General features: G+C 36.1%; 1 protein-coding gene across 1 annotated transcript in view; it reads left to right on the top strand.

Annotated features, from left to right (window-relative positions):
• Positions 1 to 12,048, top strand: part of Syn (synapsin) — a 64,096-nt gene extending 52,048 nt beyond the window's left edge. The window contains exons 10-15 of the mRNA XM_076114895.1: positions 6,951 to 7,043; positions 7,232 to 7,344; positions 7,554 to 7,650; positions 8,416 to 8,583; positions 8,938 to 9,175; positions 9,358 to 12,048. Coding sequence (XP_075971010.1) covers positions 6,951 to 7,043; positions 7,232 to 7,344; positions 7,554 to 7,650; positions 8,416 to 8,583; positions 8,938 to 9,175; positions 9,358 to 9,569 — 921 coding nt within the window. The 3' untranslated portion in view covers positions 9,570 to 12,048. The remainder of the gene's footprint in view (positions 1 to 6,950; positions 7,044 to 7,231; positions 7,345 to 7,553; positions 7,651 to 8,415; positions 8,584 to 8,937; positions 9,176 to 9,357) is intronic.
• Positions 12,049 to 12,074: the final 26 nt, after the last annotated feature.

The raw sequence follows: 12,074 nt of genomic DNA, 5'->3' as shown, positions 1-12,074 counted from the left end.
GCATCGCCTGTAAAAGCTCATGATTCATCAGAATTAGGTTTCGCTCGTGACATCATCGTGCTATGCGAATAATGTAAACAATACGGCAACTCGAGGATCTGCTTCAGCATTCTCATGTTATTTACCGGCATGTACAATGTACCGGCTCGACGTCGGTTACATGACTTACATGTATGATAAATATTTGCCTTTATCGAACCATGTGTGAAAATGATTACTTGGAAACGAAAATTCCTTAGATACTTTCTGCGAATTATGTATGCAATTTACGCGTTCAGATGGAATTTACTGGAAGCGTTCAAGAGAACTGCATCTGGTTGACGACATCGGAAAATGCATCGCGATGTATTTGAACCCGAACGTTATTTATACATTTTCTCTTTGGCAGGAAACGCGCGAGTAAATCTTTTCGCTAATAGGTAGGTATGTAAGACGTAAGTTTAGGCGGAGTAGGAAGGAAACTAGATTAATTAAAAAGTTGTTTATAGTGTAGCGTATAGAAAGTTGCTCTGCCTATTACTTGCTGTGAAAACTTCCCTATAAAGGCCTCTTTTACATTGTCTTTACGACCTATTAGAGTAACTAGTAGGTACTTATGCCTTCCAAGTTAATTTTTTTTGAGGTTGTCAAAAAGACAATTTTCTAGATTTACCATATATATAAAATACGGGATAGGATTTTGGGCTCTTAAAACCTATTTTATTGCAGTAATCGAATACAGTGCATTCAAAACTTCCTTCCTTTGTGTATAGTTTATTTACTTGTGCGTGCATTTAAAATACAGAATGTTTTAATTGTTACAGCAATTAAATAATTATGTTACACGGAATAACGGATAACAAAACTATTTAGATAAGCGTTATTTTACCAGCTGTATTACCCGTATGACCGTATAAGGTGAAACAGGTAACTTTATTAATGGCTGTAGATTTAGTAAATATCTTAATAAAATAATGCGACGGTAAAGACCATTAGCAGTTGGTCACTTTAAATTCGTTTTTCATCATACAACGCCAGATAAAATGTGAGTTAGTTATCACTTTATCTTTAAATATTACTATTAACGCGTTACATTTATTACCAAACAATATAATAAATTGAATAACTAATTTAGTAATATTTAGCTTGTAAGACTTGCTTGTTAGGAGATTTGACACACCATAAATTCATTATTTTACCAGTTGTGTACGAGGTCAGTACTAAAATATTTTAGTATTATTTGAACTGACACGACAACAGAAATACGAGCTTGATTAACGCCAGACATAATGTTATTAAGGGCTAAATTGCACTTTCGTTGTGGGGTTAAATAGAGACCTGTAATTTCAGTGCACGCGATTTAGCAATCCATATCCTTAGCAAGACTACTTGAATACTACGCCTTGTGCCTAATCGTTGCTTTATATGAAAAAGCACTTATTTTCTTATCAGCTCGATTTATAAGTATTAAATGCTAAATACTCGCGATTAGTTATATTATTTTATTATTTGAAAGCCCATATTGTAGCTGGACGTCGGAAATCTTTTTGCTTGCCTTTTCAAAATTTACAAATTTTAATGACCAATACGAAAAGAACAATCATGTGGTATTGAATACAAATACCTACATGTTTTATAAGGCTCTTTAAATATTTTGAATTAGTTTATATTTCCTACTCAAAATTCAAGGGGTAGGTAGATTCTCATTTCTAATGTAATATTCTTTGCAAAAAATCAAAGAAGTCAAAAATACGGATACTTGCCGCGGCCTTTGTTCGAGATACATTTTATAATTTTTTTTGCTGTCGCGAAAGCTACGTTGTAAGATTACGCTCTGTCCCAATATTTTAAGAAACTTAAAACAAGTCTATATAGGTCGGAAGCTCAATCTCGGATTACCAAAAAGGATTTATAAGAAATCTTTTTTCTTCATTCTCTACCTAAAACTTTTACTGGATCGAAGAGAAAAGGCGAGAAAAGTTACTGGTTCAGAGCAAAGGTCTTATATGGTTTTAAGTCAATTCGAAAACTTGACTACATTCCGAGTTTCGTATTTGAAAGCAAAAGGCAAGTTAAACATCGTAACATTTCGTAATTGAGTTGGAATATTTTAACAAATTGAGTCATCCGTGGAAGCAACGGTGGCAGCCTAAAGCCAATGCGTGGAAACTTTCCTACTGTAACTTTACGTGTGTTATGCAATATTTTATCATTCAAGCAGGTTGTAAAACCGACATTTTTATGTTCTGCGGAAAATTTTGTGGTGGAGGATTGTATCCTCATAATACAAGCGTTTACATTATAAACTCCTTGTTAATCGCGATGGCATTAAAGGACCTAATTTAACACCGTTCAGAGTTCGTGTTACATTAAGTAGAAAAAATAATGAATTGAACTAAATTCTCCGTAAATTCCTACCAAGATAAATTACCTTACGACTGCGCATTACATTAAGTACGCGCAATTTATCAAAGGGCTCAATTAATTTTCTCGATGCGTGTAGTACGCTTGTTTGTAGACACGAGCTATCTCTTATCAATGTGGGTCGAGACAAGTTGCCGCAATATTTCCTTCTTCGTTTATACCTTAATGGATCCTTGCTAATGGGAACAAAAGAATAACTACTTGAAATTAAAATGGAATACCATAGAAAGCTTTATAGTAGGCAAGTTTTACGAATAGGATAAACGATGCAATGGCGTATGATTCCAGATTATTGCACATAATGTTCCAGTGATTTCCGGCACGTTACGATACGTTAACAACACGGCACGCGGCGCCCGTGACGCACGCCAGGTGACGGGTGCCCTATTAATCTCACATACAACTTGATTACCGACTCCATTCGTACTTTAATCGTTCCCATTCGACTCGTTTCCGTTCCAATGGGTTCGCGTAAATTCCAGATAAAGTTATGAATCATCAATATTTTTACGATATTTTTTTATTATGGCAATAATATTAATATATTTATACAAATACCCCCACTTGAACAAACAGCCAGCTTATCACAAGACGTGACGCGACGTACAGGATAATAGGTTACTACAAGATTTGTTATTAATGAAAATAAATTATTCATAATGTGTCGGTAAATGTCAGTCTATTCATTAAATTAATTATACTATGTAACAATTAATATTGTTAGAATTTCCTGTTGACTGAATTATAACAGTGATCTCAATAAGTCTCTTCATTTACATGATTACCAACCATAAAATAAATAATATTCGTAATAAAACTATCCGTTCAGTTTTATAATATTTGACGAATACACTCTTTGTCAAACCATTTTGTTTACAATCCTGTTACTACATTATATTGTTCACAATGGCTATTATCACGTCACAGTCAGTTGCGTATTATTTTTGAAACCATAATGTTTATACCACATTATACATTGTACGCGTAGCATTATTAGGCACAACTCAGCGCAAGTAACCCATGCAACTTTGCCAAAATAAAACAATTACATCATGATCTCATCTCAGGATTTAAGTCAAGTGTTGAGTCGATTTAGATCCTGGATAACAACATAATCGTAAAAAATCAAACATTAGACGTAATTAGAGTCCGGCGCCATGTATTTTTTGTGCCATTATTAACACCTATTACTAAGATACTTGCGAAACATGTAAGCTGCATTGAAGTGATAATCATGACAGACGTAATACAAGCGATGAACACATTCCTCACCTTGAGCGAGGTCAACAACAGAAGCAATGAGATCAAAATCTTATAATTATTGCGTTTATACATGACGAATACATTACACGATCTTCACACCTTGAGCCCACTCACCTGCAGGTGAGACAATATTAAAATTAAATTAATTTCATCATGATAATGACTTTGACAAGATTTATAGGTTCCAAATCCGATTTAAGCAAATGATTGCAATTAAGTTTAATCAATTTTGGTCACGATTAAAATTGGTTTGAAGTCATGACGTGATTGATCCTGGTGAAGCTGCCATAGGGTCGACGGCAGGTGTAGATAATACGGTTGACATACACGACCATTCAATTTCGTTGATGTAGTATTGATCACATAGAACTGATTTATGATCGCATTCATACAAGGCGGCAAGATAACATCAACTTCAAAGGCGGCAATTACAGTGATAAATGACAATTGTCTTGTCCTTAGAGGACAATAAATACTCCATCGAAGCTCGTGCGATATTATTTCTCGCTGGTATATGATCATTAACAACTATTGTCAGCGACCCTACATTGATATTTGAATTGAATTGCTTCCCCGGCTCCCACCACACTATCTACCAGATCGATCAGCAGATAACGGCTAGATAAAATGATGCCGCTTATACGATTGTCATTCAACAGTGGCGCCGTTAAATTAAATTACTAAGACTCATGACAAGGTCTTTCGCAATGGAAGATTTCTGATGCAACGTCAAAGTGCAATGTATGCGACTGATTCTGCTATCATTGTACAAATATTTACTTCTTAAAATTACTCATCAACGCAGTGTTTTCTTAACCATATTTGCTCATAAGCCACAAAACGCCGAGCAGAGGGCCTACGCAAATAAACGAACGGAAATGTAATCAAAGTGTAATGTTAAATCCCTAAACTATGCGACTTCGTCACGAGCCTGGCTCGCTCCATAAATAGTATTATACACAGAATTCTTTATGTAGAAGAAGGCGTGCGTCACCGATACAGAGAAGGAAGTGTGTGTTGTTGAAGCGAACAGTCAAACACTTGACGGTAGCCGCCCACGGCGACGCCGCAGCCCACCGCGCGCCGTCCGGTGTCCGACTCCGACTACTAACATTGATTGACACCGCATTAATAGTAACTCGGGATGAAATGCAGACCTCGACTACAAGTGATCTCGACATAGGATAAACGTGGAACGCGAAACAATTATAACGCTCATAACAGATACTATTTGTCTTGGCACATTCTAATTATTTATACTTATCTATTAACTATTGACAGAGGCATTCATCGTTTTACAGTGCCGTCAAAGCTGTTTTCAACTATTACTGTTATCCGTTATTAGCACAGAAACGTAAGGTAGAGTGCTGCACTTTCGCATATTTATTTAATGAACTAACCACCTTTCACACTATCCTTATATGAGTATAGGATACTGAAGTGCTTGTCTCAGCAAGACTTTTACAGAATTCATATTTATATGCAATATGTGAAAACCAAGCTCTGTTAGACACCACGTAAACTGAGCGTCTCTACATGAAAGTAGGTACACAAACAAGCGTGATTACTGCTTTGCTTTTACTAATTAACAACACCAAAATATATACTTGTGAAATATCCTTATTTGTACACCAAAACGTGTGTGTGAATATGAAACGAACACCATTCCTTGTTAAGTAATCAACCGCAGTTCGGTCTCTAGTTATTGCCGCGGTTGCCAAACAAGCATTATTTACAGATCCGATGACATAATAAAGTAACTAGATTATAACCCTTAACATAGAACAAAATATGCCTACATATCTCTGGTACAAATATTTTCACAAATTGGTCAAATCCGGCTTCGAGAGTAATCCCAGGTTTTTCGGGGATTTATCTATCTGTACCGACTGACGTGTGCACGTTTTCGCATGGGGTGGACAAGGGGGATAAATCCCGTATACATGGTAATGTCACAAATCCGTACTTTCATATTTTACAGATTTCCCCGTACTATATCTATGTTTCTCTCCTCTATAAATCACAATCGGAACAGAAATAGAAGTCGATTATGCATTGATTCAGTGCCAATTTCTTCCTACCTGGTATTTCGGTGCAAGGGTTAATAGTTAGTTTACAGTGCCTAATTTTTGTTTGTGTTTTAAACCAACAAAATATAATTGAATAAGTACTGAATTACTTTAATTTTATTTCAGATTTATCCTTATTAAGAGTCTTATAGAGAAATTACATTGCTGATATGCATAACAATGATATTGTCAGCTGTATAAATAGGTATTTGGTGTGATCCGCCGACAAACTAACCATGAAGCAATGAAATGATTTCGCTGCAACATCATAATCATTTCTAGATAATTTCATCTCATATTTGTAGTACTTATTGTATAGATGACACATTTACATCTCTACTTACTACTTACATATACAAACTGCTTTCAATAAACAATCGCGCATCGTAACGTAACAATTTGAACAGAATTTGATTGCCTACTATAAAATTGTTTTGTGAAGATGTGTAGTATATTTTCCACACAAGCGGTTGTTTTTCGCTGAATAGAAAATGGTTTTTCAGCGTCTGGGGACATTTTGTTCCATTTGGTTCGGGTCGACAGGTCGTACGTTTGCTTTCACCGTAATAGTGTATACGGATTAACAATAGCGATATGATCTAAGCGATGACAATACGTAGATGATCGTTTCGTGCTTTCAAGCTATTAAGATCCTTATCAGTTCCATAAAATTAACTAAAGGCTATGAAATGCTAACAACACACACGTTGCATATAATTTATTCATAACAAACCTATAATTACATTTATGGCTAACACAGTATTCCCTTATAAATAGAGCTTTGTTTTCGTGAGTTAGCTGCGGAAATTTCCTAAAATCCATTTACTTACGTAGTTTGTTAAAATAGTGGATTATAAACATGGCTATAAATGCGTTTCATGGATCACTTCGGCAATAATTCATATCAATATAAAATACTGATAAAATAAATCATGTTAACGGTTCTATGGAGTCGTTATGACGTTAGCATGTCTTGAATTGTGCAATCTGGAAGGCACAGAATGGTGCAAATAAATAAATCAAGTTGGTTTTGTACTTAAAATTGAGCTTCGACAGTGAAAGTTAAGATAAAGGTTTTATGGATGGTTGAATTGTAAAACAATGCATGTTGAGGATGTAAACGTGGCGTAGAGGCATAGTCGCGAGACGGCGGCAAACAGTCGGTCGGGGACAATGATCACGATAATGACGTAACGGCCGGTATCATTGTCGCAGGTCACGGCGCCCAAGTTCCCAGTGGTGATCAAGATAGGGCATGCGCACAGCGGCGTCGCAAAGGTGAAAGTGGACTCCTTGGCTGACTTCCAGGTAACGATGCACCTCACGACTTTCAGAAATAATGGTCTTATGCATTACTTACTATGTTCCTCACGATGCAGTTATCCTTTGGTTATAATATACCAAATAACTAAACAATGAGTAACGGTATTTAACCGTAAATGAGTGATGAATAATAGTATTAAGAAGCGTATAATTGTTTGTTTATCCTTTTCTAGGATATAGCTGGTGTGGTAGCGATGCTTGGTACCTACTGTACGGTAGAGCCATACATCGACGCTAAATACGACATCCACATACAGAAGATTGGCACTAACTATAAAGCATTTATGTAAGTATCATTAGAAGTTCATATATTTAAAAGACATTAGTCTGGCGCCTACGGGAAAGATCAAAGTAGTTTATGGACCTGATTACAAACAAAACGGTGCAGGCGTTCTTGATGTTGGCAAACAGGCAACTACGTGTATCAAGGGGTAGAGTTAGATATGTGTGAAGTGAGATATCTTGTAACACTAACCTCGTGTCAATATTTTCCAGGCGCAAATCTATATCGGGAAATTGGAAAACCAATCAGGGATCTGCAATGCTCGAAGCTATCGGCATGAACGATAGATACAAGATGTGGATAGACGAGGTTCGTATTAATCTTATCCGATTTCAATTTGAGCAACTTGATTGATAGCTTTCACTATTTCCACAGGCCCGGAAAATTACATTATTTAGATGTTATGCTCCAAGGACTATATTTATTTCTTTGAAGTCAATATTATACAGTCTCTCAATGTCCAAAGTGAATTATTGATGTGTCAGTATAACTCAGACAAAATGTATTCAATCTATGAAGATCTCGAGCGCTTTTAAATCTAATTTATTATTTGTCCTTTCTCCCAAAAATTGGAATATTGTAGAAATTTTCAGCTGCGAAAAATAAGAATAATCAAATTCTGAGTAAATTGGGTACAATTAACAAGATTCTGTCTCGCTGTTCTATTAGCGTAGATTTTTTTGTTAAAAAATAGAGATCGGTCTTCTCTCAAATTACATAGAGGTATAATTAAATCTTCCTTTCAAAATTCCTGTAAACCATTCAACTGAAAATTGTATAAGAAATAAAAACATATCAGAGTTACTTACTATTTGTTTGGTATACCTACCAAAAGTTCACAAAAATTTGAAATAAGTAATCAGAGTATTTTCAAAGGTGTCCTTTATTAGTCTCATGATTAATGGAAATCTATTCGTGTGTATATGCTTAGTCACAGAAGATGGTATTATTATTTATTCAATGTTTTCCTAGTAGTTGATTGATTGTTATTTATGTACTAAGCAATAAATTCACGACTATATGACGACCTATAATATAAGTAGTATATATGATTTTAATATAATTACTGTGTAGGTGAGCGAAATATTCGGTGGTTTGGAAGTTTGTGCCCTTGAGCTGGTGGTTGGCAAGGATGGGCGTGAACACATCATCGAGCTGAACGACTCCGCTACTTCGTTCATGGGAGATTCTCAAGAGGAAGACCGTCGCCATCTTGCCGAACTTGTCTTACAGCGCATGCAGGTATACTGTGCTTGCTGTTTACCTATATATTTTTGACAAGACGGCTCTACCAAGATTGATAATTATTCTATATATACATATATGCATATATATGTAGCATATCTTATTTACTTGTCATATTTATATGATCCTTGCTACTTCTAGCAATTATCCAATTGACTTGATTGTAAATTGTCATTTTTCATTAGGACTTCTGGATTCAACTCGTATAAATTATTTTTATAGCTTCCGTACCTACATGCAATAAATTCCATTTACAATAATTGTTGTGCGTTCATATTGCGTGAACTCTGTTGAATCATTCCTAGTTATTTCTCAGGATACTGTTGTTTAATGAATTCAAATTAATTTCAGGCGGTTTGCCGTCCCGGGATCACCAAGACTCAATCTCGGAGCTCGGTATCAGGCAGCTCGGCAGCTGGCTCGCCGACAGAAGAGCGTGCCCCTCCACCAATAGTAGGGTCTGGTCCTCCGAGCGTCCCGCCACCGGCGCCGCTTGCCTCAGCTGCCAGCATTGACCGCCCGCTGCCACCGATACCAGCTGAACCATCGCAGCCACCACCACCTCCGCTCACTAGACGCGATTCCCAGGGTAATGCAAACATTTTACTTTTCAAAACCTTAAATTTGGTTAATGATAATTTGAGTCGCTGGCAGAAAATTTTGCATAGGTACAGTTAGCATGACTTATTAATGGAATGAGCTTACATGTATTGTGTAGTCTAATCTGTACTGAATGGACTAAAGCTATATGGACTTGAAATATTATGTTAGCAGCTTCCCAGTCATCCACGGTATCTTCGGCATCAGCAGCGCCAAGTACCACCAGCAGTACCGCTCCAGCCGCAGCTCCGGCTCAGGGCTCCGCTTCGGGCCGCGGAGGGTTCGCGCGACAAGGCTCCCTGAGTGCCGCCCTCACCGAGGACGCCGAGGACACCATGAAGAACCTGCGCAAAACATTCGCAGGAATATTCGGCGACATGTAAAATGTAACGACGAATCAATTATTCGGACAATAGACGATGTACTGACATTATATACACTTAAAAAGTAATGTTTAAATCTACCTGTAACCCCGATTTACAGAACCTGCAAACAAGAGCAAGCCTAAATAAACTGGCAATATATATTCACTACACGTCTGTTGCCCGCAGCGTTAACCAGTAGATATTTATATATTTAACAGTATAATCAGTATAGGTTTTACAGAAACAAATACACTAGAATATGCAAGTTATACAGACAGTCCAGAATTTGCTTCTGAAGGTGTGTCTCGCTCAACATGTGTTTATATCGATTTACATAGCCGTTGTCCCAGACAGCTAACCCGCTGCACCTGTTTGAAGGGACCATCCCTCGAATCGTGTGTTCAGCGCATCCATGAACAAGGCAGAATTTTAAGCATAGTTTAATGTATAATAACGATAGATTTTTACAATAAGTTTATTATAAATATGAAAATACGAATCAACTGAGCTGCATTGTGATCGAACCCGTTCAGTAGACGCGACACGCGTCGCGTCCTACGAAGTAGTGTTTCTCTCTGTCTCCGACTCCCTTCTACACTTGCTGCACCTTCGTAGGAGTTCAGTATAACGCAATAACATGGACATTTTATATAACACTGTTTACTAATTATAATTGTTATGGAGGACAAATAATTTATGGCAATAACTAGGATGGGGATGTAAAGAGCGATTTATATTATTTATTAAGTGGTTAACAGATTGACACTGGAAATCAACTATAATTATAATATAATCGAATGAATTCGATATAAACTTAATTCTGGAAATGAGGCATTTTATAAGTATTTAAAATGAGAATCATTTAACGTCGTCGTTCCGTTAGATCTAAAGTTGTTGGCAATTGAATATGAGCAATGCTATTGAAGACAATATTGTTAAACGCAAGAATTGATCCACATTTTATATAATATATATTATACCTTATTACTAGTTGTATTCCGTAGTGTTAAGAATATCTCGTTATTACTTATGTCTTCGTCTGTGTGAAATCACGCTTCGTTTGTTACGTCAATACAAGATCCATATTGTTTACGCTACTTTGTCATGAATGATTGTATTAAGTATTTGCTATTGAGATTTGTCTCCACCATTATACAAATGATAATTGTTTGTTGTCCTCGGTTTGCTGGAGAGGCGGTGAGATTGTTGTCAACGAAGTGTGATGAAACGTCATATCAGGATGACTCGATGTGCATCTTCGCAACTGCATTGTGCTTTCATAACTATTCAAAGTTTATAACTATAAGCTATACTATAGTAATGTTATACTTATTCTTTAGCTATTGCGAATCAAACGTAGACATTTCAATGTGTAGTAAAATTTATTTTAATCGCAATTTAGTAGTTCATTCATATTACATAAATAGTAAATTATAAGCGTTTTTATATAACAAACAGATAATATTATAACCAAAGCCCACTTGTTATCGTAGATTTTACAACGAAAATAGTTATATACGTATACAAATGTAAGTTAACTCATTACGTTAAGGCAGTGGAATCAGGAGCAAGCGTTAAGTTTGAGCAAAACAATAGGTACCTGCGATTAGTTTGTTAAAGTATCGTTTAGCGTTTTATAACTATCCTACGTTATTGAGGCGTCGCGGCGTCGGCAGCGACGCTTACTACTTACTCGGTACTCGCGTACTTCAGTACCTGCGACTACGGTTAGATCGATATCATTTACTCGTATAAGTGCACCGGTAGTTAGATTATGACACGAATCCTTTAGCATCGATAGCCACGATCTAGGTAACGTGTAACTAATTACGTGTCTATAAATGCGCAATTAGATATTATGACGATTATTACAAATGTACGAATGTACTATATTATGAATTTTTCCAATTTGTTAGTACGGTGGGTGTCATAAATTATTTCCAACGATTTTACTTAGTCATATTATACTTTATTTAGATATAATTTTACCCATATTTATATACTTAGTTTGAAGACTTTGACATTTGTTAATTGTTAAGAGTATAATATAACACTCAAATTAATATAAATGCTGTTGTTGTTGTTGCTAACAAGTTATACAATGTGTACTCAATATGAAGATGATGGATAATCTTTTTAAGATAGTCACGGTGAGGGGTGCGACCTACGTCACGAGTTATGGCTCCCTCGTCCATTTATCTTTTTATCGTGACTTTATCTTCTATAGGTAATATAAACGGACATGGTGTGTCACTAATAATAATCCCCTGGGACCGAGTCTACAAAAACGTCATTTTTTACCCATAGAATAACAATTTATTACGAAATTAAATAAGGAAACGAGATTCTTCTTAGAAGATTGCAATAATATGATAGTGCGTATCAACGTGGCACCCATGTCCTCGTTCGGATGGAATATGTTAATGGAATTTGAATGCATGTTAATCTATATAATATAAATAATAATAAATACCTCTTTTGGTAAGTCAATACCGAACACGGATATTTTATTTCACTCCTTTC

Source organism: Anticarsia gemmatalis, chromosome 5 (genome assembly GCF_050436995.1).
Source record: "Anticarsia gemmatalis isolate Benzon Research Colony breed Stoneville strain chromosome 5, ilAntGemm2 primary, whole genome shotgun sequence".
In the NCBI taxonomy this organism is placed as follows: Eukaryota; Metazoa; Arthropoda; class Insecta; order Lepidoptera; family Erebidae; genus Anticarsia; species Anticarsia gemmatalis.
Note: the sequence above shows the minus strand (reverse complement) of the source record. Positions and strands in the feature narration are given on the sequence as shown.